Raw genomic sequence first — 27,656 nt, 5'->3', positions numbered from 1 at the left:
CAATCTATTGTAGTTTCTATACAGAAGTCAGACAAGAAGAAGGTTCATCTAAATATTCTCTAAAGAGGAAGGTCTTGAGCTGCCGTTTGAGCTGTTCTGATCTCAAGGGGAAGTTCATTCCACCACCGAGGAGCCAAGACGGAGAAGAGTCTAGATGAATGTCTTCCTTTTACCCTCAGAGATGGAGGGACCAGGCTCGGAGTAAACGAGGTGCAGTGCGAGGTGTAATAAGTTCTGTGAGGTAGGATAGTGCTACTCCATGTTTGGCTTTGTAGACCAGTGTCAGTATTTTTAATCTACTGGGAGCCAGAGGAGGGAACGTAGCACAAAATTCAAATTAGACGTTTAACATTCGCAATTTGCGGAAGCTTTAGTTTTGACTTTGTAATATTTGATCGTACGCATTTGACCGATAATTGGTTTTAATTTTTTTAATCCGGCTCTTATTTTGAAACAGCCGCGTCGTCCTCGTTAATACAACTGAGATGATTAGTTAGTCAAATTAGACTATTTTAAAAACCACGCACCACACCAAGCGTGATCACCCACAGCCCACCAGCACTGCAGAAGTACAAGTGCAAATTTGCGACTAAAGGCGGGGTGTCGAACGGGCCGCTGTCGTGACCTCTGACCCGGTCGTTAGGCGTCGTAATTACCGTGTCGTCGCCGCCCTCCGTTCGTGTCCCTCGCCGCGATGCTGGCCGCGAAGTTTGCGGAGAAGCCGTGGAGCGAGACGCTCCAGCTCGTCCGGAGGTGCATGGTAAACGTCCAAATCGGCCTCGAAATTCCATATTTTGTCGACTTCCAGGTTCCCTTTGTTCTCAGACTATGACATGAGGGAAATGTAAAAGTGAATATAAATTCATTATTATTGTTGTGTAGGTGAGGTTAATGTTCTCTTTGCTTTAAATTAAGCTATTTTAATTTAAGTCGTAATGGCGAACCAGAAATGTTCCGAGTCTTCTAAATCTACATTGTTAATTCTACATCACGGAGATCGGGCAAATACTTCGATCCAGAATTGGTTCAATCCCACGTTATTTGTTAGTTTGTGAGTCTTTATACTCCCAGGACAAGATCCGAGCTGACCCCAGGCCCTGTGAGCGGCTCCAGGCGTGTCTCCAGAGAGTCCAGGAAGCGCTGAACGGTACAAAGAATATGAACCATCTCCTGTGGAAGTGGTTGTGTTGGAATATGTTCTGTTTTTTATGTTTTTATTTCTTCTTCATAATCTAATTTTTTTTCTGCATGCAGTATCTTCTCTTAATGCCATGGTGTCCAGACTGGAAGTCATTGCCAGAACAAGAGGGTAGGAATTCATTTTGAGATCCAAAATTATACACGCAAAGCATTTTCACATGTGAGCTGCTCAGAAATGCTCCACCTTTTCCAGACTGCGAACGTGAGCAACGTACAAAAAGTCTTAGGTATTAATTATAAAATACAATTTTCTTAATGTAACAAACCCCTTATATGGAGCCTTGGTCAGTTATAGAAGTTGGTCCCCAAATATTGTAGCTAAAGTCTCTTTCCGAAATTCAGCCTCGGTGCAGAATTACAGCCGCTTTGATCCAGTCCCACAATGAGATTTGCCAGGACGTGCAGTTTCGGTGTCGGCAGCTTTAAATGCTAATGAGGAGTACAGCGGCCTATTGGAGTTGAGGAGGCATTTGCGAAAATGACGTCACCGACCACAATGTTTGCCGCAGACAGGAAGTCGTGTCGGAATTTTTCCAAAATCATGTTTTGAATCAGCTGATTTGTTCACGTGACCAACAGTTTCCTGAACTGTGTGGAATCGATCCATCAAGTGGTTTGGATTTGACACGGACCGCCTCTTCACCATCGCATTTACATTGCATTGTTGGTGCGAAAGTCCCGCCTCAACAGGAAACACACCAATTAAACACCATTCCACGTTTTACATCGGGATCCATTTTATTTGTTGGATTCCGTGATTCCTGAACAATTTTAGACCTACCGGTTGGAAACATTTTTGCACATTACTGCAGATGACGTTCATTTTCAACCCCCCCCGCCAGGCTGGGATCTCACCTGAGCCCCACCGAGACGGCCTGCTACCTCACCGCGGATCTCTTCTACCTGGAGGTGCTGCTGCAGCCGGACGGCGGCGTGCGTGACGTGAAGGTGGCGCAGCACGGCGAACCCCCAGTGGTAGGTCTGGCTCGACATCTCCACCGCCGCCAGTGTGCCAGGTTTAACGTCCGTCTGCTTTCGTCCGCCAGTCCAGCGCGTCGCTCGCGGAGTTGTTAAGGTGAGCTCCTGCCGGAATGAAGGTCTGCCCTGCGGCGGCGTTCGCCCGGCTGATTCTGGACCCTGTCCGATGCGCTTGGGCAGAATGAAGAACTTTGAGGCGTTCTCTACGAAGTTAGAAGACCTGGCCTCCCTCTACAACATCCCGGGGGACAAGTGCTTACGACCAGTTTCGCTCTGAAATTGAACCGTTCTGCTGTTTGTGGTAATTCTGTGGGGTTTTTTTAAATAAATTTGCTGTGTGACAGTGACACCAAGATTAAGATGTACACGGCCCTGCAGTTCCTGGAGAAGGACCTGTTGACCATATCTCACTTGCCCAGGTGATCGAGAAGGTTCAAGAACGCGAGGGAGCGTAAATCCGCACCATTTTGACCCCTGCGTCTACTGTAGATTGCTGAGTGAGAGGGACGTCCAGCTCGACATGATCCTGAATGGAAGAACTGGCAGGGTCACTGCTGGTCAGGAAGGTGGGACTCTGCCAAAAGCCAAAATCTACCTGCAAAGACATAATATGAGGCAGATGGAGGACCTTGTTTTCTTTGGACAGGAGGCCCAATGAGGATTCAGTATTACATCAGTCCGTCTGATGCGTTATCGTTCACGTCCCAAACGGGTAAGAAAGTGAAGCGATTGTCATTGTGAAACACTGCAGCACAGCACACGGTGTCATTGAACCATCACCCTGGTGAGCAGTTGGCGGCCATGACAGGCGCCCGGGGAGCACCGTGTGGGGACGGTGCTTTGCTCAGTGGCACCATGGCGGTTCGGGATCCGCCTTCAACCTTTTGATTACGGGTCTGTTTCCTTAGTGGTGAAAGAGGTCATTCAAACAAAAAAAAAAAAAAAAATTAATCGCCAAATGTCCCACCTTTTAATGTGTCTTATATCCTGGAACAAAGCTGGTTGCACAAGTGTGCAGAAACCTAATTGCAGCATTCGTTTTTCCTGGGTTTGGCACCATGGCACATTTTAACTATTAAACGGTATGATATGCAGTGAAAGGCTTTAGCGACTGCTACAGACCACAGTATTGCAAATTTTGCACGTATACAATGAACCAATATGCAAATATTGCAATTTTATGTTTTTAAACATAAAACATGTGTAACATGCAAATCTGTAAAGAGAAAATTTGTGCAAAATTCTGGGGGGATTGAGTCCAGAAGTGATTCAAAGTGTTTTGGAGATCTATGTAGTGTTGTTGTTGAGAGCTCGTATGGACTGCGGGAAGAAGCTCCTCCTCATTCTCTCTGTGTTGGACTTCAGGGAGTGGAAGCGCTTCCCTGATCGCAGCAGAGAGAAGAGTCCATTGCTGGGGTGGGTGAGGTCCTTCACTATCTTCCTGGCCCTGGTCCAGCACCGTTTGCTGTAGATGGATTGAAGGTCAGGGAGCTTGGTACGGATGATGCGTTCGTCTGATCGAACCACCCTCTGTAGGGCTCACCTGTCCTGCATGGTGCTGTTCCTGAACCAGGTTGAGATGTTTCCCATCAGGATGCTCTCTATGGTGCAGGAGTAGAGGTTCTTGAGCACCTTGGAGGGCAGTCTGAAGTCTCTCAGGCATCTGAGGTGGTAGAGATGCTGCCGGGCCTTTTTCACCACAGTGTTGATGTGACAGGACCATGACAGGTCCTGCGTGATGTTAACACCGAGGTAACGGAAGCTGTCAACTCTCTCCACTGGGCTCCTGTTGATGAGAGGGGTCTGGTAGGTCCTCTCCTACTTTTAACTCCTTTGTCTTGCTGACGTTCAGGTTCCTCTGGCACCAGTTCACCAGATTTCCAACCTCCGTCTCGTCGTTATCAGAGATCAGGCCCACCACGACAGTGTCGTCAGCAAACTTGATGATGGTGGTGGAGTTAGTAGTGGCTGTACAGTCGTGGGTGTACAGAGAGTAGAGCAGGGGGCTCAAAACACAGCCCTGGGGGGCTCCAGTGCTGAGGGTGATGGAGGTTGAGACATGTCCCCCCATCCTTACTGCCTGTGGTCTCCTGGTTAGGATGTGACAGAGATGAGCTGAGTCCCAGGCGCTCCAGCTTGGTGGCGGGTGTGGAAGGGATTATCGTGTTAAATGCTGAACTGTAGTCAATGAAAAGCATTTTAACATCATTTCCCTTCCGACTGTCCAGGTGGGTGAGTGCTGTGTTGAATCAATCACATTGCAAGGGCAACATAAAATTGGAAGTTATAGGAAATGTGATCACGTTCTTCAAATTATCTAGTTTTAAAATTCTTATGAACGAGTGTGACTTAAAATCCTTCTTTGCAGCCAGTGTTTGGTTCGTATTGTTTTAAAGAATGGAATATGAACCTGTGGTGCATGTGTGATCTGCTTTATCGTGCAGGTGAGGATGCGCTCAGCCAGGTTGCCGTGGTGACTGTGGGCACCAGCTGCACGGCTCACACCCTGCAGCTGGCGTCTCTCATCCCGCTGCCACCTCAGCTCGGCCCTCTTGGGTAAGAGTATACTACCAACAACAACATGTATTTCTTATAAAGCCCAAAATCACATACAGTACTTCTCAATGGGCTTTGACAGGCCCTACAGTTGACACCCCCCACACTTGACCCTTCTGCACACACAGTGATACAGAGAGGGACCCCCTTCCAGGGTAGAGTGAGCCTGCAAATGGTGTCAGTGCAGTTGTAGGGTTGGAGAAGTCCAGGATGTAGTCAGTGTCATGGTCTAGATTACGTGTCCATAATGATGTTACTGGTCCATTTGAAGATCCCTGAAGCTGTAGTTGTAACGGTGGTGGTGGCTGTGGTGACCCTCTGGTTTGTTTCATGGTATGTCCTTGTAAAGCAGTTGTCAGGAACCAGGATTTATTTGCTGGTCTGATCACTGGGGTCTGCCAGTAGTCTGGGTGCTTGATTCCGTGTCTCGCAGAAAAACAAACAGAAGCAGCGGCAGACGGTTGCACTGTACGACCGATACTGAAATCTGTGGTTATAGTGGTATATTGGTGCTACAGTGGCCCGGTACCCTAACTAGGACAGCCTAACTGGTGAATTTAACTCTGTCTGTGTCTAACAGGGGGACTCTGTGATAAACTGGACTTTATAATTGACACTGCGTCAATCCGAAGCGTTTCAGTAGCTCGGTGACTGGATGTAAAAGGAACCAGTGGGTTCAATATTTTCTTTCTGGACACGGCTAAATATTGCGCCAAACATTGTGGTTGGTGCATGATGTTGACGTAATTTCTGCGAATGCCCGCTCAACTTCTACATTTACATTATTTACCAGACACCCTTATCCAGAGCGCCTTACACTCAGTAGTTACAGGGGACAGTCCCCACTCAGGGTTAAGTGTCTGGCTCAGGGACACGATGGCAGAAAGTGGGATTTGAACCTGGGTCTTCTGGTTCATAGGCGAGTGTGTTACACACTAGGCTACTAGCACCTCAACTTCCACTTCTATAGGCCGCTCGCCTCCACATTAGCATTTAAAGCTACAGACACCGAAACGGCGCGTCAAATCAAGCAGCGATTCGTACGGCGAGGGTGAGTACTATAGACCAGACACTTACCATGTGAGCGTGGCCCGACCCCAGACAGCGCTCCTGCTCCTGCTTGTTGAAAATGTCAAATTCCATGAATCGGCAGAGGCGAAACTGGAATTCCGGCATGGATACCAGTGCGAATTTGGTACCCGGGGTGATGCAAAATATTACTGGCGATTGAAACCTGAGATTGTAAACTGTTCGTGCTGTATGTGTTTGATGCAGCCTGCCCTTGTTCAGTGCTCTCGGTGAAGTGACGTCTGAGGCGCTGCCAGCCACCTTCCTGCTGAAACTGCAGCCGCCGGTGCCCCTGTCTTCCTCGGTCATCCAGCGCATCAGCCGGATCACGGGTGACAGTGACCTTTCTTTCTTGTCGCTACTAACTAATCTACTTCATAGTTTAAATTTGAATCTAACCGATATGCCGATATTGCTAAATGAAGACTTGCACGGGGCAGCGGTGGCCTAGCGGTTAAGGAAGCGGCCCCGTAATCGGAAGGTTGCCGGTTCAAATCCCGGTGTTTCACAATGACGGTCACTTCTTCAGTCATTCAAATGACGTTTGTAACGTGAATGGCCGTTACAGAGATTGCAGTGACAAAATCTGACCAGCAGTGGGAGCCACTGCCCCAGTTGTTGGTGGGAAGCGACTGTAAGGAATCCTGGACCGCTGAAGAAGTTCTCTTTGAGCAGGTGGATTTCAGATTCATCTGACTCGTCACAATTTCATTACTACAAGGAAATTAAAATATATATTTCAGTTTATGATGTTCATGGTGTTCATGCTTTTTCCTCAGACTCTCCCAGGTAATCAGGTGCACAGGTATGTTCTGTCTGGATCGGCATGGGCTGGGGAATCATGGGAAGGCTGCCTGGTTGACTTGGTCCCCTTCACCCACCCTGGCCACGTTTTCCCGATTCTGGAGCTCCTTCGGCATCAGTCGGCCGCCAACATACTGCTGAGCAGCTGCCTCAGCGGCCTGCGGCGGTTCTCAGGTTCGCGCGCGCGGTTGCATTATCACCGATAACGTCGATCTGAACCGCGCCCCAGTTCCCTGTTGCTCTTCCTCCAGAATCGCCATGCCACCTGTTCTGCGAGCTCCGCCCTGAGTCCGGTTCCAGCTTCTCCGTGACGTTCCACGTCCCCGACAGAAGCTCCCTGGCGGTTTGTAAGTGTCTTATCCGAGAGGCCAGCTGAGGCGGGTCTGCCACGCCCTTGGCGGCATGCTGGTGACCCCTTGCTGTCCCTCCGCTTCAGTGTTCGTGACTCTGGCCGACTGCCGGCGGGTGCACTGCCGCTTGTTCGCGCCGGAATTGATTGATTCGTCTGCAGATGAGTACATTTCCAGGGTCATGACCCGGTACTAATTTTTTCTTTTTTTTTTTTCTTTAATTAATCTGGTTTGGTTAATCTGCATTCACCCCTCCATTTAATAATGTGTGTGTGTATATTAGTTTGAGCATGGGGAAAATGGCTCGGTAATATGCAGATTTGGTTTCCATGTTTTATTTTAAAGGATCTAAATGGAAGTAATCTCTCTGGGATGATGTAAAGTGGCGTTGCAGTTTTTTGGCAGGATGGAATAAATAATCCAAATTTGAAAAACCTGGGATCTATAGAGATCCAGACGTGAACGGGGTGGAGCGTGGTGAAGAGCTCTTCTTGGAGGAGCCTCAAAGTGAAGCTCTGTGCGCACTTTCTTTGTTTTTGCAGATGCATGTCGGTCCCCATTACGATGAGGGCAATACACAAGAATCTCGCCAAAGCCGCGCCATGCCACACGGCTGACGTGGCCGAGGACGCCGAGGCCGGTCCCCCCGCCAGCAGCAACTCGTGCCCGAGCCCCGGCAGCAAGGCCACGGCCACTCCGCCTTCTTCTCAGGGTTTTTATGTCATGTCTGTAACGTCTGCACCGGAAGGGAACGATGCAAATACAGAAGCTCCTGCTGACCCCTGCCCTGTAGCGTCTGTCGCTGTGTTCTCGCACTGATACGCCTTTTAAACATACATTTATTAAATAAAGATCGAAAGTGTGTTTATAAAATGACCTACCAGCGGTTGCTTAATAGGATCTACATTCTAAATTTAGAAGCTCTCTTATTGGTTGACTTATCCGTTAAAATAAATAAATAAATTTACGTTGGGGATCTGCCAAGCTTGTTGTGCACAGGTGTCACACTTAACCTTTGGTTTGTAAAGACCAAAAGAAAGCTGCAAGACTTGATTTATTTATATATATATATATATAAAAAATTATATATAAAGCTCTAGATGGAACTAAATTCTCACACTTAAACTTAGACTGGCAGAGACCAAAAAAAAGCTGCAAGACTTGATTTTCATAAAATGCCAAAATAAATACATGTTTTGTCTTTATTTATCTATTTTGAAAGATCTAGTAGATTTTTTTTTTTTTTTAAATAAATGTTGCATTCTCGCATTTAAACTTTGACCTCCAGAGACCAAGGGACATGTGAACTTAAGGAGCCCGCGTTATGCACTGCTCTGCGCGGCTCGCCGCGGTCTCTTTAACGCTCCGGCGGTCCTGCCCCTCCGGCGGCGGGGAAGGACAGGACTTGGTCCGGACGGGGAGGCGAGGAGCGGAGTGCGGCTCGGATGTCGCCGGCTGTGCGCTCCGCAGGATGGGCGCGAACCACGGCAAGCCGGACGGGAGCGAGGGTAAGCGGGTCCAGGCGCGGGTGGTGTGATCGTGGGTTCTCCAGCAGCGTGGTTATTGCGCCTGACGGGGAGAAATCGCGCAGGACGAGCTGGGAGTCCCTGGAGAAAGCCGAGGTGGAGCAGCAGCATCTTCTCATGGCCACGGATCCCCAGCCGGACTTACCTCATTCTGGATGTGGTCGCATTTAACTATATTATCCCACAACTGGACAGAATGATCGTTTATTGTACTTTACAAGGAAAATGTGACTGTGAGATGATTGAACATTAATACGAGTTGCTCTAGCCGGTCTATGGTCCTGCAGTGGCTAGAAATGGCGATATGTAAATAAAGTGTGGTCATTCTGCATCGCATCGTTCAGAGAGCGGCAGCTGGAATTTGTCCCCTTGTGACGTCATAAGGGGAAAGGTTACCTCCCGTTTCTCACGTTTTTTCCGCCCAGAGAATTTCTCGCCCCTCCCCTAAAACATTACGTCCTCCGATCATCAGGCCTTCCAAACGTGCAGAGCATTGCACTCGCTCGGTGATTAGATGTAAAAAAATTTTTTACTTCCGTCATGCGAGACTCTGAAGAGCCAGCGGGTTTGTTTTATTTTTTCTGAAAAAAACGCCGACACTACTTCCTGTCTGTGCCAAACATTGTGGTTGGTGAACGGTGTTGATGACGTCATTTCCGCGAATGCTCCCTCAACCTCTATTGGCCGTTCTCCTCCTCATTAGCATTTAAAGCTACAGACGGTGAAACGGCGTGTCCTGGGAAATCTCATTGTTGGGGGGGCATGGTTCACTGTGTTGCCAGATATTTATAGCATTTCAGCCCCAAATTTCACCAAAATACAGAAAAAGTATTGAACCACTGGCTGCCACATACGGAAATGGACTCCTCGATTTATGATCGCCACATGCAAGCAAAAACTGAATCCAACACCACCCAATCTGGCAACACATAGCCTGGAGGAAACCACGTACGACCTCGGCGTGAGTGATGTTTACGGCTTTACGTGTAGCTCGCTGGGTAAATTACGCTCGAGACCAGCTAAACATTTCACTGCGGCAAGAGGAGCGACTATCTGTGGGCCAGTTTAACATCTGGTCGCCATACAAACATCCCTCCTGTAATAAAAGCTCTTGATCGTAATGGTGAATGCCTGTAGAGGCAGGTCATCAGGACGTCTGTGTTTGCCTTTATGAACCCATCCATTCCTGGGATGCGTTTCACTGTTATTGTTCCTGAAACTGTGTAAGTGGTGTTGTGGGCTCGGGCTCTGCAGTGGATTTATTGCGAAGTGACGGTCCAAGCCCCATTTCTCCAGGCTGCCGGGTGTTCTGGAGGTCTGCTGAGGCCACGCTAGCTCGACTCGAGCAGCGGCGGAAGCGTTAGCAGATGTTCTTCCTCGGTGATGTCACTGCAGCACGTTGTCACAGGGCAAATGTGACAATTGGTGATAAGTGCCCTCCCACCTGCATAATAAGATGCTTTTCATTTTGATCACTATGTGTGTGTGTAAGTAACTCAAAAATGCATCTTGCACTGGGTCCCTTGTGGTCTGGTTTTATTATTTATTATAAGCTGCATCATCTCAATGGGACTAAATGCATTTTTGAAGGGAAAGACAAGAAGAAAGGTGCATCCGAGGATCATCAGGAGGTCACATTGGTTCACCACTCCATCCCATTGATATGCGCTTCAGTGACCCAGCATGACCCAATATTTTTTCCATATAGGGTGTCTTCAGAAGACCCAGGTTCAAACCCCACTTACTACCATTGTGTCCCTGAGCAGGACACATAACCCAGTGTGTCTCCAGGGGGGGATTGTCCCTCAAACTACTGATTGTAAGCCACTCTGGATAAGGGCGTCTAGTAAATGCTGTAAATGTAGAGTGAAAAGGATGGATTGAGCGAAGAATGGCTCTGTGAAGGAAGGGAAGAGAGATTCTTGTTGAAATTTATGATTTTTGTGGCATCAGATGTCATTATGTAAATGCCTTAAATGTAAATGTCATAAACCAGGCGGTCCTCCCTGTTCGTGTCTTTCCCCAAATCTGATCAAAAATGGCGAAGCTGGAGCAGCTGAGATATCGAAATGGCAACAATGTCGAATTCTGGAGCATTGAAAACATAATGGCAGTTCTGGTCTAAAAAAATTTTAATTGTGGAGTCAATTGTGGATCCCGCCTTGACGCTCTACCTGCTGTGCTGTTTTGTGGCAACAGGTAAAGGGAGCTCCAGCGTCTCCTCCGACGTGAGCTCCGGCACGGATCACACGCCCACCAGGTCCCTGAAGAGCGCGGCCAGCAGCGAAGGTGAGGCATCTGCTCCTCGTTACCAGCCCGGCCTTTTTATGCAACACAGACTATTTTTGGGGGGGACTGTCTGTTTTCCTGGGTTAACTGCTGCCCCCACCTCGTGGTGGAGAGAACGTTCTTCTATATCAGGGCTATATTAAGCGACATCTCCTCATAACACAGCTGCTCTTTAACGCAGAAGGACAGAGGTCCGGGGATTGCTGCAAAAGGCCCAGATATTGGATGGGTGTTGTTTTAGCTCAGAGGGTCTTAGCCTGACCCGGGCTTAACCACAGATGGACCACACAAGAACTCATTTATCTGGCTCAGCAGCTCTCCATGGATGTCCGCGGGCCTGTGGGAAGCATTGTATAAGTTTAGAGGCCATTTCCTGCTGGGGTAGGAAGCCATGTTCTCAGCCCTGAGCGTATTTGCCACCATCCGAAATCCAAGAACAATATCTGGACGAACGTCGATGGCAGTGTTGCCAACGGCAACGACCCTCCAAACTTTTCCCTGGAACAATGGCTCACAGTTACTGGAACCTGACTGTGTCTGTGTGTTAAGGTGAGCATTATCTGAGGGAGGGAGACTATTCATAGACCTGGGCAGACCAAGAAAAGGAGGAAGTGTCCATTGAACATGCAGATATAAACAATCAGTTTTTATCCTGCAAAGCAAAGTGAGAAATTCTTCGTGTAAGGAAATGTGCCCGGACGGAAGCGTTTCGGCAAGGAAAAGATCCTTACAAGGATAAATTCCTCAAATCCCAAAGAAGGGCTGTTCCAAAGTCTAGGGTCCTTCAGAGCCTACCAAAGCCCACATCCTTCGATTATATTTACCTATTTACGCTCAACGCTGACACCTCCATCTTGTTTTTTGAATCATAGAATGGACCTTTCCCTAACCTCTGAAGGACCCGTCCTGGAAGGATCCTTGACTTTGCTCTTGGCCCCACCCCTTATTATGTTTTATTATAGGACGTGGGAGCTGAGTACTGCGGAAGCAATGAAACAAGACCCCGGAGGCCACTGACCAGGGCTTTTTTATGCCTGGGAAATGTCTTATTCAGCCACGTTTTTCCATGTAGCATCCATGTAGGAAGACCTACCACTTTGGTCAGGTGTATAAAACAGTGGGCACGGAGACCCAAGACTATTAAGATTTATGGGTACCAATGGACCTGTGCAATCAGGGACTAGGGTTGCAACGATCCAAAATAACATTATAGAAGCTATAATTTATTACAGTTAGAAAATGTCTAAATAAAATAAAAGTAATCTATGTAGACATCTATAGATAGCACAACTCATTTGCTGATGCCAAAATCGGTATACATTAGAGTTCAAGTTGAAGTGCAATAAGGTGAGCATGTTCACATTTTCTGAGCTCAGCCTCGAACGACTGAGGTGAGAGAATATTGCCACTACAGCTGAACACTCCCCACGATCCATTTACAACGTTTTATTGTAAAAAGGAATGTGCGTTTAGAAAAGGCTATAATTATAACACTAGTAGCTACAGTTATAGTTATGGCTAAGGCGGCTAAAAGCAGAGGACACGTTTCACTGTGTGCACTGGGTGTTGTGCTGTGGTGTGCGTTTTAATAGGTTCCTTTACCCCTTCTTTTGGCAGAACATGAATGCGTGTTCTGATACCGATATATTCCCAGTTAGTTTGCTGTGCTGATTTTTGACCCCTTTCATTTTGTTGCCTTGTTGGTCAAGTTTTCCTTATCTTTTTTTTTGGCGAAGCAGGTGAATAGAAGGAGGACCACCAGTGGCTTTTCACTCTTAACCTGAGAACTGCACATTTTTTTACTTTTAAAACTGCGTTGTGAGTCAAAACTGATGTCGTGTATTTGGGACTCAAACTCTTCCCGACGGTGTGTTTTTCATCGTAATGTCACATCTCCAGCAAATTGGTCTGCGCCGCTGATCTGTCCTGGGTTCATATCCAGCCTTCTATCCAGCCCTGGCTGTGGACGTCGCCCTGGACTGCTGCTCTTTTTAGGCACAACATATAAAATCACTGCGATGTGGCCGGTCCATCTCGATAAAGCGTTGTTTCTGAATGTGAAAAGTGAAGATAAAGATAAAGTCAAGTGATTGTCACATGTGATACACAGGGGAGCAGTGTGTGGGGACGGTGCTTTGCTCAGTGGCACCTCAGTGGCACCTTGGCGGATTGGGATTCGAACCAGCAACCTTCTGATTACGGGGCCGCTTCCTTAACCGCTAGGCCACCGCTGCTCCCCGGGGAGCAGGGAGCAGTGTGTGGAGACGGTACTTAGTGGTACCTTGGCGGTTCGAGATTTGAACCCGCAACCCTTAGGTTACAAGTCCACTTCCTTACCCTCTAGGCCACCACTGCCACTATTTTGAGAGATTTATTGTCTTGCACTTTGTCGTTTGGATCTTCTTAGTGATTGAAAGCACATCCAACATTTTTCTTGTTCCACTCCTGGTCTACATAGATTACGAATAAAAGTCTTTTTTTCTGTATACGCTTCTTTGCAGACTAGAGAACAGACATGTGATTCTGTGTTATTTCCCTCTGTTCTGTATAAAAGAGCCCGTTGTTGACAGGTCTGAGTTGAATGCCTGGTCATGCAGCCATCTGTGGCTTATTTACTGATGGACGCCGGTTACAGGTTGGCACGTCGACCACCTTTTCCTGGCATTGGCGCTGCCAAATTCTGTGTCTGATCCGGAATATCCTTTCATTTAGTGACTTTCTTGCACTATTGTGACTGGCCTCTGTACATGGACTTGTGCCGGTTGTTAACCGCAAACCACCTAAAACCCTCAAAGTCATTCATACAGGCACTATTTCTAGATCACCATCAGCATGACACCATTGTACATTGTGCGCATCTCATCGGTCTTTAAACCACTCCCACAACCACATGCAGCTTGTCAGCACCTAGGTTCAATCATTGTGATTGGTCACATTGGAACACGGGTCGTATGAGACGCTGGCGTATGCGGCTGGACGGGGTTGTGTGGGATCGGCTCCATTCTGGGGTCAGTGAGGGAGAATCGCTCGGCGCAGTCTAAACAGTCCGGCGTTTTTTTAATGCCTCCAGATTGTGATGTTTGTAAACGGGTTGCATTGCGCCCTTTTTCCATTTATTTTATCTGCACAAAGTTTCCCACGCGAATGGACGTGCAGCGTGTCAATGTTGATCTTTGTTAGAAGATTTGGCCATGGAGACCCATAAGTCATACAAACTGTACAGGCCAAAAGTTTGGACACCGTCTCATTCAACGTGTTTTCTTTATTTTCTTAAGTTATGTACTTAACAAAAAAAGGTGAAATAACTGAAAACATGTTTTATATTCTAGTTTCTTTGCTCTGATTACTTCTTTGCACACTCTTTGCACACTCTTGACACTCTTGAGCTTCAAGAGGTCGTCATTTGAAATGCTTCTCCAACAGTCTTGAAGGAGTTCCCAGAGGTGTTTAGCACTTGTTGGGGTCCAGCTCACCCCAAACCATCTGGATTGGGTTCAGGTCCGGTGACTGTGGAGGTCAGGTCTCCACTTTTTGTTAAGTACAGAACTCCACGTGTGTTCATTCATAGTTTTGATGCCTTCAGTGAGAATCTACCAACGTAAATGGTCATGAAGATAAAGAAAACACGTTGAATGAGAAGGTGTCTCCAAACTTTTGGCCTGTACTGTATATTAACTTGATTCAGTAACTAAAGAGTATATGAAAACACACACTCTCTCTTATCCAAATATTATTGCACAAATATCACTAGCTTGTGTTTGCCAACATGCCAGGCTGATTTTTCCCATTTAATGGAGCAAATCGTTCGCAAATGTGTGGTAGGGAGCTGGGGCAATAACACACACACACACACACACATCAGCGGACTTCACGCTGGTGGCGCAGTGTTATTCGAGTGAAGCCGTGCCGGTAGACCTGGTCCAGCACCCATCTGTCCTGCTGTTTGACAGTGGGACTGAAGGCGACTGACGTCCCGACTTTGTTGTTTGAAGGAGGAAGGGGTTCAGCGTCGGTTTCAATAGGAAAATGTGTCCCAGGTGCTCCTCAGCTGTCTTGTATCAATGGTGAGGTTAAATGTTCGGAGGAAAGTTGCCTTTTGGATAAAATGCACATGCATCTGTTACGTGATGAAGAACATAGAAACAGAGGAAGATTGAAATGTTCTGAAACAGCTTATATCATATATTCGTGATGATTAGAGCTCAATTTCATTTTCAATTCTTTCTGCATGAGGAACCAAATAGATTTGTGAATTTTATATTTCTTCAGTTGACTTCATAATCAGTTCATCAAACATTCACAGTTACTGGAATAACAAAACGTTCACGTGGTAAACGTCTGGTCTATAGTACCATGCTGCTAGTCTAACCTCGGTTGGCCTTCGACCTCTACAGAGTTTCCTGCAGGTATGCATGCGAGTGTATGGTCTCATTGAAAGGGCATATAAAGTTCAGACTGTAACTGTGTGAAGGGTCACACTGTGGGCAGGCCCACAAACATGCAACGTGGTTTAATAAATACCATAGCAACAACCCTGCAGCGGGACCGCTACCTCCACCATTGTGCAAGGAGGAACAGAATGACCTCCAGCAGGCCAGAAGATGTGCATGTGTCTGCTCTGTGTTCTTCACAGATGTAAGCAGGTTCACACTGAGCACATCTGGGACATCATGTCACAGACTGTCCAGGAGTTGGTGGATGCTTTAGTCCAGGTCTGGGAGGAGATCCCTCAGGAGACCATCCGCCACCTCATCAGGCCCAGGCGTTGTAGGGAGGTCATACAGGCACGTGGAGGCCACACGCCCTACCGATCCTCATTTTGATTTGTTTTAAGAACATTACATCAAAGTTGGATCAGCCTGTAGTGTGTTTATCCACTTAAATTTTGAGTGTGACTCCAAATTCGGACTCCAAAATTGATGTTAATGTAAATATTCTTATGGGTTGTTTGAAAGATTTATTTGAGAAACATTACAAAAATTCTCACTTTCAGAGCATTATAAAAATGTTTCATAGAATGAGAATTTTAGTCCATATTTTTGGATGTAAATTTCATTAGCCAATACAATGGTGGATGGGAGTAATGGTTGTAGAGGGGGGCGGGAATCTGTTGCCGTTGTGTGCCAATTCCCACAAGGCATTAAAAGTTCTGGATACGCGAGTAAAGGAGTGATCTTTTTATTCCTCGCCTGCAGGGAATCTGATCCAGTAGCCACGCACATTTGTTAATATCACACGGTAATATTCTCACGGTATTATATGTTAACGTAATGCGTAAATGTGTGTTATGTGGATTTCATGTGGCTGAGTTTGTGAGAATCACCCATTAAAGATCAAAGAAGTGCCGACTCAGCCTTTTTTCAGGCTTTCACCCCTCATGATGCTGTTCTCAGTTTTATTCGAGTTCATAACAGGAAGCTGATGACCGTTAAAATATGGCATCATTGATGATGTGGTCATCCCGAGTGGTCATGATTATTGATCAGAACGTGAATTTGTGGTCTGACCGCAGGGCCTGAATGCTTCGTAACTCAGTTTGATGTGATGGAAAGTCGTATTCATGCCGGAATCAATGGCCATATGGTTGTCTTCAATACCAGCTTGCTTTGTGCGTCATGTGTGTTGTCATCGCTCTTGCTACGGACCCACTGAGCTCTCGATCATGAACTGGGCCGGACGGAAAATTCCGAAGCTTGCCTTGTGGCCCCCGAATGCATCCGCGTCCTCCCTCACCCCGGCAACTTTCCCTCCGCCGTGCCCCGACCACATGACAGATGGAACCGCGGTCCGCTATTCGTCCTGACTGCGCGAGTGAAGTGGGGGGGGGGCAGATCCCCTTCCAAGCGGCGTAATCCTGTCTCAACAGGCGCTGGGTCTGCGAGAGGCTAGATTATGATCGTTCTGGTTTTAACCGAGCATAAGGCAACAGGTTCAGGGCCTCTCACACACACACACACACACACACACACACACACTCACTCTTTGGTTTCATGTGGTTGAGGGTAAACGTCTTTCTTGCCTTGGGGATGACCGAGTGTCTGTATCCTGCGGGGAAGATTTGCGGCGTGCCGAGGCGCAGGGGGATCAGGTGTCCTCGGCACAGATGCTGAGGCTTGGGCAATTGAGGGGGTGTGATGCAAGGATGAGAGGAAGTGGATCGAGGCTTCATCTCCCGAGCCTTTTCTCGGCTGAGCCATACAAACGCGTGGCACGCGGTCACGACTACAAGGCGCAGCACTTTCCTGCCTTTCTCAAGTGAGCGGCGTGAAGGAGACGGCACCCTTCACCATTGTTTCGCGGTCGGGGCTACCTGTGACGTCGTGGTTTCCTGTAGTAAAAAGCATGTGGGATACTAATTAAAATAATAAAAAAAAAATCAGATGTATTTTCCAATCCAGTAGTTGAATTTTTGGTGTCTTTTCTAGGCCGTACTGACCATTTAAGAGAATCTGGACAGAAACCTGTAGAAACGAGAGATACGGTCAACAATAAGCACACCCACCAGTGGAGGTGGTGCATGAAAAGGTGGAATCTGAAAATTTGATTATCATGATCCATCCATTGGAAAATGATGATGATGACATATCGCGGTTGTATAATGGCCTTGTTTGACCTTCTCCAGCTGTGCAGGTGAAACTTTCCGGTCTTTGCTAAATATAAGACGAGCATTTATGTGACCCCCAGAGACTCTAATTTGGCACCAAACAGTATTGTGTTCTACCTCAGTTCTCCATTTACATCTGTATGAAGCCATTACTTCTTCTTCAGAAGGCTTCCCCACTTTTTAAACCGAAGCCTCTTTACGCCGGTGTCAGGCGGACTTGTATTTTCTCGAGTCCTGTTCTTTGAAATAATAATCCTGGCAAGTCGTTCCGATGTGGATATGTTACCCTAATGAATCCCCAGGAGCATCTGAAGCTAATGGCAGCTGGCAGCAAGCTGTCTGAATTCAGCATTTGGAGTCGCGAGGTTCACGTGTCACCATGTCCTGCTTTATCCATCAAAAGCGAGCGCAATTAGCCCAGAATGCCTTGCTGCGGTCGCCCGCTAGTCGTTTCCCCCGCCGCTCTGCTCTCTCTCCTGCACGCATGTCCAAGTTAAAGACCAGATGTCGGACTGGGTGGTTTTTTCCCCCCTCTGATATGTCAAACTGAAAGAATCCTCTGGCCTTGCCAGGTCATGTCTAGTTCATGCAGCTGGAAGAGATATGTCCGTAATTACAGGTTCGTAAACCAAACTGATGAAATGCGGTTTGGGGAGGACAAGTTCACCGTGAAGATCTGAATTGGAACGTTTCGTCCTGACAGGTTTGGGAACGGAGTGCGTTGGTCACCAAGCGCGTTGTTCGCCGGGCAGGCACCTCGGCGTTCCTGGGCCTGAGATGTTTGTCTTGACTCCATCTGCTTGGACCGGCTTCATGCGTCCTGTTGGCCGACTGTGTTGACGGGGTCATGGTTTATCCTCAACGTGAGACTCGGCCGTGTGTCTTCTGGATTTCTCTCCTTCCCCCGGTCCAACACCAATACCTGGTATTTGGATATCGCCGGATCCCGAGTACCCATCTGATACTGGATGGATGAACTGGTGCTTCTGGAGGTGCTTTATTACTTACTGCCACCCCTCGAAACATGGCTGCTGCACACATGGCAACATGTTGGTACTTATGTATCAACCGTAAAGGTAAAAAGTGTCTAATTTTAATTGACAGCTTAAACCAATTCATTTTAGGTCAATAATTGTTTTAAATGAAATGGCATTAATTACTCTGCCACTGATTACTATTCATATTATCATATACTGCATTTACATTTATTAGACGCCGTTATCCAGAACAACTTACATTCAGTAGAGACAGGGACAGTCCCTCTGGAGACACAAGCTTAAGTGTCTTGCTCAGGGACTGTGGCATCAGAGCAACTTTATTTCTTTTGACACAGACAGTCTTTGGAAGCTAAATCTGTGAAAATTCTACAACTGAATGCTGGTACTGAGTGTGAGTTTTTAATGGACATTTTGTTTTTCATCTACAACTATATTCAATATAATTGATCATTATATCGTATAATGGCTTGAATTGTAAATACAATCACCTAAATCTATTTTGACCTGTTAATGCAGCACACATAAAATGTGTGCCTTGGTGAAATATTAGAATATGTGTGTTTCGCGCTGTGAAATGAACATTAATTCATAATCTGTCTGGATGTTTGTTTTGGTGGCGAGAATGACTGACACAGGCATCGACTTGAAATGGACCTGTCTAGCTAACTAGCTATCAGAAATTTCCATCAAAATTAAACTGTACCTCTACATGTGTCCTTAGATTAGACAGTGAATCCTTGGAAGACAAACTGTACAGGGCTGAGGCAGGCTGAGGATCTCTCTAAAATGCCGGTGTTCTGCCCTTTTTTGCTGCCTTGCCAGAATTTGCTACCGTAGCAGAAATTTTCAGTTACATCTGTTGGTTTTTCCTACACATTTCCTACATTGTATAAGGATTTATGCTATAAAATAACTTTCTTGTACTTAGAGGGGATAGCATTTTTTCACGTAGTTTTATGCTGCCAGAAACTGCTTCCTGTAGTTTTTAGTGGGGTAGCAGATTTTTACACGTAGTTTTATGCTGCCAGAAACTGCTTCCTGTAGTTTTTAGTGGGGTAGCAGATTATTACACGTAGTTTTATGCTGCCAGAAACTGCTTCCTGTAGTTTTTAGTGGGGTAGCAGATTATTACACGTAGTTTTATGCTGCCAGAAACTCCTTCCTGTAGTTTTTAGTGGGGTAGCAGATTTTTACACGTAGTTTTATGCTGCCAGATACTGCTTCCTGTAGTTTTTAGTGGGGTAGCAGATTTTTACACGTAGTTTTATGCTGCCAGAAACTGCTTCCTGTAGTTTTTAGTGGGGTAGCAGATTATTACACGTAGTTTTATGCTGCCAGAAACTGCTTCCTGTAGTTTTTAGTGGGGTAGCAGATTTTTACACGTAGTTTTATGCTGCCAGAAACTGCTTCCTGTAGTTTTTAGTGGGGTAGCATATTTTTACACGTAGTTTTATGCTGCCAGAAACTGCTTCCTGTAGTTTTTAGTGGGGTAGCAGATTTTTACACGTAGTTTTATGCTGCCAGAAACTGCTTCCTGTAGTTTTTAGTGGGGTAGCAGATTATTACACGTAGTTTTATGCTGCCAGAAACTGCTTCCTGTAGTTTTTAGTGGGGTAGCAGATTATTACACGTAGTTTTATGCTGCCAGAAACTCCTTCCTGTAGTTTTTAGTGGGGTAGCAGATTATTACACGTAGTTTTATGCTGCCAGAAACTGCTTCCTGTAGTTTTTAGTGGGGTAGCAGATTATTACACGTAGTTTTATGCTGCCAGATACTGCTTCCTGTAGTTTTTAGTGGGGTAGCAGATTATTACACGTAGTTTTATGCTGCCAGAAACTCCTTCCTGTAGTTTTTAGTGGGGTAGCAGATTTTTACACGTAGTTTTATGCTGCCAGAAACTGATTCCTGTAGTTTTTAGTGGGGTAGCAGATTATTACATGTAGTTTTATGCTGCCAGAAACTGCTTCCTGTAGTTTTTAGTGGGGTAGCAGATTTTTACACGTAGTTTTATGCTGCCAGAAACTGCTTCCTGTAGTTTTTAGTGGGGTAGCATATTTTTACACGTAGTTTTATGCTGCCAGAAACTGCTTCCTGTAGTTTTTAGTGGGGTAGCAGATTTTTACACATAGTTTTATGCTGCCAGAAACTGCTTCCTGTAGTTTTTAGTTGGGTAGCAGAATTTTACACGTAGTTTTATTCTTCCAGAAACTGCTTTCTGTAGTTTTTAGTGGGGTAGCAGATTTTTTCACGTAGTTTTATGCTGCCGGAATCTGCTTCCTGTAGTTTTTAGTTGGGTAGCAGAATTTTACACGTAGTTTTATGCTGCCAGAAACTGCTTCCTGTAGTTTTTAGTGGGGTAGCATATTTTTACACATAGTTTTATGCTGCCAGAAACTGCTTCCTTAATAATGTCTAAAATAAACCACGTTAAAACTAACATATAAACCTCTGCTTTTGGCAAACAAGCAAGAGTAGCAAAAACTTTCTTTGTTTGGAGATTTGCGGTGTAATGCTCTGTAGCGCTTAGAAGCAGATTTTGTCAGGTAGCAAAAGAGGGCAGAACACCGGCATAAGCAAGTTCATGCAACCAGTAGTAAAGCAGGTCAATAGCTGCGCGATGTAATTCGATTGGTGCACTTACAGCGTGCATCTTAGTTTTGTGGAGACTTTAACGGAGTTAACGTAAAAAGTCTCCACAAATGTAAATACTTTTGTGAAGTACAGATACACAAAAAAAAAAACTATTCAAGTACAGTAACTAATTACATTTAAGGTTTAAAGCGAAGTGACTGTTATTGTGAAACACTGCAACACAGCAAACAGTGACACGGTGAAATGTGTCCTCTACTTTTAACCATCACCCTTGGTGAGCAGTGGGCAGCCATGACAGGCACCTGGAGAGCAGTGTGTGGGGACGGTACCTTCTTTAAGGGGACATCAGTGGCATCTTGGCGGATCGGGATTCGAACCTGCAACCTTCTGATTACAAGGCCACTTCCTTAACCGCTAGGCCACCTCTGCCCTTTCTCGGCCTCTCAGGCCCTATTCTAAACCAAACTTAGAGGTTCTAGATACTAATAGCACTTAAAAATGCTGCTCTACTCCCACCGAACGCGCGGAGCAGAAGATGAAGCTAATTAGCGTTCCTCCGGTTCTGCGTGCTGTAACGGAACATTCCTCTGATCAGTGACACACATAATTACAGCAGCATCAAGATCTAATTACGTCGGCGGTTTCGAACATCGGCACTGGCCGTAAAGTGATGTGCAGATGTTGCTTTACCCTGTCCCGATGCACATGCGTCAAGTAAGACAAGAAATATTATAAATCACGGTAATATAACAGTTGACTAGGTTTCCTTTCTGCCATGAGCTGTGCAGACATGGACTTTATCAGATCTCTATGCTGTGGTATCTGGCAGCAGGTAGTCGGTAGTAGATGCTTCAAGTTAAGTAAGGGCAGTTTTGGAGATCCCGGCTGTCTAGCCATCACAGTTTGGTCCTTGTCACTCAGATCCTTACATTTGCCCATTTTATCGGATTTAGTTTAAGTAACACAAATCAGATTATGCTCTGGTGTGAAGGTGTCGAGTGTGTCACTTGCTACACATGAGGGACCACCCAGCCAGGATCAGGGGGCTTAGGAAGTCCAGAAGGGATACAGCAGGGTGCTGAAATATTTTTAGGCCAACTGTGAACATGAAAAGCACCTTTTATTCCTATTTTTAAAAAGTGAGTCAAAGTTTGGATGAAATCAGGTGTTATCATTTCAAACCAGTTCTGACTTCTGGACCAATTCAGTCAAATAGTTCATACTTCTTTCCGAAACCCTTTTTAATGAACAATTCCACAGCAATAAAGTGATGCAGATGTTCCAGATGTGTTTGTCAGCTTGTCTGTGAGCTGAATTCAGACGCAGCGCGGCCTGCGTATGCCATCATGGCGCAACTTCGAGACGGACTGATCAGAGGTCAGGCCTGGGAAACAAATCTGCATGCCGCTCTGACAGCACCCCCACTCCCCTCTCAAGATATCCGCGGTGGATGCGGACGTATAGGAGGCTTCGGGGCAGGAATAAAAATGACAGATGAGTCCGTGTCCGGAGTGCGGTGGTGTGCGCGTGTAAATCTTATAGCTGGATTTACCAGGACTTTGGCGTGGTCCGGATCGGACAGCAGGAGAGATTCATAACAGCGGCTGCATTTCAGTTCCAGGATTTTTAAAAAGTGGATATATACGTTTTTTTTGCCACACAGGCACAGGGTGGTGGGCGATCAACACAGAAAGCTGTTAAGTTCATTCGTTTGAGTTTTTTGACATCTTGAGAGGGATTAGTATTCGTTTCTGTTGAGTGTAAATGATCCTGAGACACCACGGCCACAACTGCTGAGGTTTAAATACGCCTTTCCAGTCAGTTACTCATTTTCAGATATATTAACCATCCTATTCATCTAAAATGTTTTTCTGCTTGGCCTGCAGGAGAAGATTATGGTAAAATCAGATTGTCGCATTCCTAAGTCTAGGGGTCTCAGAAATGCAACAAGGGTGTGGAGAGGAGGAGGTCCACTGTTACACAGTCACCAGCAAACAAAGCGTACAAACAGTGCTTTTATTCACAGTGAGCTAACAGGTACAATAAACAGCGGACTCAGGACAGCTAATAAACATCAAAACAGCCTAAAGGAAGGGATGGGATGGGATAACAGGGATATCTCAAAACGCGCACAAGTCAACAAAAAGGGCACATAACAGGCTAACAGGCTAACAGTGGTGGCCTAGCGGTTAAGGAAGTGGCCCTGTAATCAGAAGGTTGCTGGTTCGATTCCCGATCTGCCAAGGTACCACTGAGGTGCCACTGAGCAAAGCACCGTCCCCACACACTGCTCCCCGGGCGCCTGTCATGGTGCCCACTGCTCACTCAGGGTGATGGGTTAAATGCAGAGGACAAATTTCACTGTGTGCATCGTGTGCTGTGCTGCTGTGTATCACATGTGACAATCACTTCACTTTAAACAAAGGGTACTATCACACAAAGCAACAAGAAACACAAATGAGGTCCCCAACGGAGCGCCATGCAGATCTCCGTGGACCCTGGGGACCTCCCGAAAGCGCAAGGGCCTAGCTTACCCTGGGGACCTCCCGAACACCATCTGAAGTCTCTTTATATAGGTGGAGGTGACCAATGGCAGATGGTAGGTGGAGCTGGAAGGCTTCAACTCCTCCCATGAAGTCAACCTAAAAGAGACAGGACACAAAAACACAGCCAGCCACACAGAACACGTGGGAGCATATGTCCAGGGACGTAACACAGATAAGATTATCTTCTCAAGGAACGGCGAAATTTAAGGTGCATACATTTAGGACAGGCTTAAATAACAAACAAATAAAATAGTAGTAAAGATGGTAAAAATGGTGTAAGGGAATCTAATGGTCTTACTTACAGCATTGAATCGAACTCATTATTTGAGGGCTGTATTACCATGCATTACCATTACTGGGCTGTGTTCGGGAGCGTATTGCATCTTCAATAGAGGGCAGATGTCTTCTGGACACCAGGAGGTCCATCATTTGGCATTGTGGAAATATCAGTATTTGGGTGGTAGAAGCCTAGCGGGTAACACACTCGCCTATGAACCAGAAGACCCAGGTTCAAACCCCACTTACTACCATTGTGTCCCTGAGCAAGACACTTAACCCTGAGTGTCTCCAGGGGGGGGACTGTCCCTGTAACTACTGACTGTAAGTCGCTCTGGATAAGGGCATCTGGTAAATGCTGTAAATGTACCAGTTAAATATTGGCAAATGGTACCGTTCTCCAGTAATATAGACAGAAGACGTTCCTTATTAAAAACCTTTTCTCTCTCTTCCCCTCAGACCCGAACCGATCGACACTCCTCTCCCCCCAAACCATCTCCCAAAATGGCAACAAGACCACGTCCCCGTCTCCCGTCCCTGGAGAAACAGTTGCCATGGTCCACCCCCTACCCCGCACCCAGTCCCGGCTTCCAAAACGCCACCAACAGCACCTCGCTCCCATCGACGCCCTGGCCGACTCCATCCTCCTGCAGGTCTTCTCCCACCTGACCACCAATCAGCTGTGCCGCTGCGCCCGCGTCTGCCTCCGCTGGTACCACCTGGCCTGGGACCCGCGCCTCTGGAGCGCCATCCGTCTGACGGGCGAGGCTCTCCACGCCGACCGCGCCCTGAGGGTCCTCACCCACCGCCTCTGCCAGGAGACCCCCAGCGTGTGCCTGACCCTGGAGACGGTGGCGGCGAGCGGCTGCCGCCGGCTGACGGACCGCGGGCTCCGCGCGGTGGCGCTGTGCTGCCCGGAGCTGCGGCGTCTGGACGTGGCGGGGTGCTACAACATCTCGGACGAGGCGGTGTTCCAGGTGGTGTCCCGCTGCCCCAGCCTGGAGTACCTCAACGTTTCAGGTCAATTTTTTATTTAAAAATACCATCACACCGCACTAATGAGTTTTGGTTTCAACGCTAGCTGTATAAACCAAGCCAGTCTTTGATTGGCAGCTGCCAAATTTCACCTTTTAAACCAAGATGTTGCCTGTCATACATCCCAGCAGGAGACTTGCTAATTGGTTCCGGTTTTCCTCCCACTCCCAAGCTGGGAAAGCCATTATGGGATCACATGCCAGGTTACCGGCCATTATAGAGCGAGGCGAGGCCAGTTGGCATTGAAAAAGCACCGACAATAATGCATAATAATGACTATTTTATTAAACGCCATCAAAGAGTCCTTTGCTCCAAAAACTCTACTGTGGGCTAGCGTATAGAATATATCTTCGCTTACAGATATCCTGTTGAAAACAAGGGTTTCAGATGGTCCTCTGAGATATATGAAGTAGGATGATGTATTAAATGCGCTTATGAAAAGACATCTTGCACACATGCGATGGCAGCTCGGGTTTGGTGAAAAGCCATAAACTGTGGCATCGGCCGTAAGCCCACAGCGCCGGCCAGAATATCGCTGTGGTTTTTCTCTGCTGCTTAATTTCAGCCAATTATGCTTTTGACTTTTACATCCTGAACATGTGCTCTGGCTGATGCCTGACCGCCCTCGGGAAATTTACGAGCTGCTTGAGTGGCGCACATTTATTTTTTTCCACCGCGTCTCAATTACCTTCTTACACCTGCTGTTCTAAGTGGTGAAAAAAGTGGAGGAGACTTGTCATGAATATGAATATTACTTTGAAATACATTCAAATTTCCTTCTATGTAGTTTTCTGTATTTTTTTTTTCTTTAGGTATCTAGTTTTGGAAAGTCTCAGCCATAGCAGCCACCTGCCACTAGGGGCCGCCTCTGTGCAAGTGGACTTGGGGCCGTTGGTCTTGCTGCCGTTTTTATTAATAATTTGTCTTGTCCAGTTATTTACCTGTTCATTTTATTGTTATTATATCTTGTGTGTTCCATGATTCAGATTATTTATTTTAAATTTTGCATTTGACTCCACCAAAAAAGTTTTACCCATAAACTGGTAATACTTAACCTACTATAGTTACGTATAGTTATAGCTATAGCTTTAGTATAAAAAAAAGCACCGTCCCCACACACTGCTCCCCGGGCGCCTGTCATGGTGTCCACTGCTCACTAAGGGTGATGGTTAAATGCACATTTCACTGTGTGCACCATGTGCTGTGCTGCTGTGTATCACAATGGCAATCACTTCACTTTTTTTCACTTTTAAATAGTTTATTCTTTTATTTATTTTTTTCACATATTGCAGAAGATCTTAGCGTTGTTTTTTTGTCTTCAGGATGCAGTAAAGTCACCTGTATCAGCCTGGCACAGGACACCTCTGCCCCCGTGCCCCCCCTGCACGGACAGGCCGTCTCCATCCGCTACCTGGACCTGACCGACTGCTCCTCCCTGCAGGACGAGGGGCTTCGCGCCATCGCGGCCCACTGCCCACACCTCACCCACCTCTACCTGCGCCGCTGCCAGCGCCTGACCGACGAAGCCCTGCGCCACCTGGCCCTCCACTGCCCGGCGGTGCGCAATCTGAGCCTGAGCGACTGCCATCTGGTGGGTGACTTCGGACTGCGCGAGGTGGCCCGGCTGGAGGGCCAGCTGCGGTACCTGAGCGTGGCCCACTGCTGCCGCATCACCGACGTGGGCGTCCGGTTCGTGGCGCGCTACTGCCCGCGGCTGCACTACCTGAACGCCCGCGGCTGCGAGGGCCTGACGGACCACGGCCTCGGCCACCTCGCCCTCAGCTGCCCGCGGCTGCGCTCGCTGGACGTGGGCAAGTGCCCGCTGGTGTCGGACTCGGGGCTGGAGGCTCTGGGCCGCGGGTGCCCGCGCCTGAGGCGCCTGAGCCTGCGGGCCTGCGAGAGCGTGAGCGGGCGCGGCCTGCGGGCGTTGGCCGCCTGCTGCCCCGAGCTGCAGCTCCTCAACGTGCAGGAGTGTGACGTGCCCGCAGAGACTCTGCAGCTGGTGCGGCGGCACTGCCGGCGCTGTGTCATCGAGCACACCGTCCCCGCCTTTTACTGACGACGGCCTGGGTCGACAAATGGAGGTCTGCACTTCCTGCATCTAGTAATAAAGCCTCTGGAGGAAAACTGACTGTAAACTTGGCACGGTGCAATATCTGTCTTCCCAATGTCCGACAATGCCACTTTTATATTAAAGGTCCCCTGACATCATTTTTCAGCCTTGTTGGTCCCCTAATTCTGTATCTGACGTCTCTTGGTGCAGAATTACACCCACTTTGATCCAGTCCCACAATGAGATTTCCCTTTAAATGCTAATGAGGAGGAGAGCGGGCATTCGTGGAAATGACGTCATCAACACCTTTCACCAACCACAATGTTTGGCGCTGACAGGAAGTCGTACATAAAATGAACCCGCTAGTTCCTCAGAGTCTCGCGTGATGGATTTTTGCATTCAATCACCGAGCGACTGCAATGCTCCACACGTTTGGAAGCCATGACGGTCGGTGGAGATAATGTTTTAGGGGAGAGGCGGATAAAGCATGAGAAATGGGAGGTAACCTTTCCCCTTATGATGTCATAAGGGGACAAATTCCAGATCCGACCGTCTGAGCTACTGCTCTCAGATTAGCGAGGCAGAATGACCAAAGCACTCTTTACACCCAAATGTCTCACACGCCACACGTGGTATTTTTCTCACGCTTAGAATCTAAAAACTTTTAACGGCCAAAAATTCCCACCACGTGTTTCAGAATGAGAATCGTGTTTATTGGCCAAGTAAGTGCAATCATCACATACAAGGAATTTGATTCCGGTTGGTGGTGTCTCTCAAGTA

The 27,656-nt window shown here is 47.1% G+C and overlaps 2 protein-coding genes across 5 annotated transcripts; both read left to right on the top strand.

Annotated features, from left to right (window-relative positions):
- Window positions 1-154: 154 nt before the first annotated feature.
- med1l (mediator complex subunit 1-like) lies at window positions 155-7,824 on the top strand. Of its 2 annotated transcripts, none has more exons than XM_028968132.1 (16): window positions 155-760; window positions 1,072-1,147; window positions 1,255-1,309; window positions 2,043-2,175; window positions 2,247-2,275; window positions 2,359-2,430; window positions 2,523-2,597; window positions 2,668-2,744; window positions 2,825-2,890; window positions 4,623-4,734; window positions 6,010-6,134; window positions 6,371-6,477; window positions 6,582-6,780; window positions 6,858-6,953; window positions 7,043-7,145; window positions 7,499-7,824. In XM_028968132.1, the coding sequence occupies exons 1-16, from the start codon at window positions 695-697 to the stop codon at window positions 7,773-7,775; spliced, it is 1,668 nt and encodes a 555-aa protein (XP_028823965.1). In that variant the 5' UTR covers window positions 155-694; the 3' UTR covers window positions 7,776-7,824. The 2 variants fall into 2 exon arrangements, with proteins under 2 accessions (XP_028823965.1, XP_028823967.1); XM_028968134.1 differs by having other exon boundaries at window positions 191-241.
- A 433-nt stretch (window positions 7,825-8,257) lies between these two features.
- Window positions 8,258-27,122, top strand: LOC114784410 (F-box/LRR-repeat protein 7-like). 3 transcript variants are annotated; one of them, XM_028969776.1, is made up of 4 exons: window positions 8,258-8,464; window positions 10,682-10,771; window positions 24,248-24,808; window positions 26,146-27,122. In XM_028969776.1, the coding sequence occupies exons 1-4, from the start codon at window positions 8,281-8,283 to the stop codon at window positions 26,880-26,882; spliced, it is 1,572 nt and encodes a 523-aa protein (XP_028825609.1). In that variant the 5' UTR covers window positions 8,258-8,280; the 3' UTR covers window positions 26,883-27,122. The 3 variants fall into 3 exon arrangements, with proteins under 3 accessions (XP_028825609.1, XP_028825610.1, XP_028825612.1); XM_028969777.1 differs by lacking the exon at window positions 10,682-10,771; XM_028969779.1 differs by lacking the exons at window positions 8,258-8,464; window positions 10,682-10,771 and adding an exon at window positions 18,293-18,451.
- The last annotated feature ends 534 nt before the right edge of the window (window positions 27,123-27,656 follow it).

This window comes from Denticeps clupeoides, chromosome 2 (genome assembly GCF_900700375.1).
Source record: "Denticeps clupeoides chromosome 2, fDenClu1.1, whole genome shotgun sequence".
Lineage (NCBI taxonomy): Eukaryota > Metazoa > Chordata > Actinopteri > Clupeiformes > Denticipitidae > Denticeps > Denticeps clupeoides.
The sequence above is the reverse complement of the archived record's forward strand: the minus strand, read 5'-3'. Positions and strand labels throughout refer to the sequence as shown.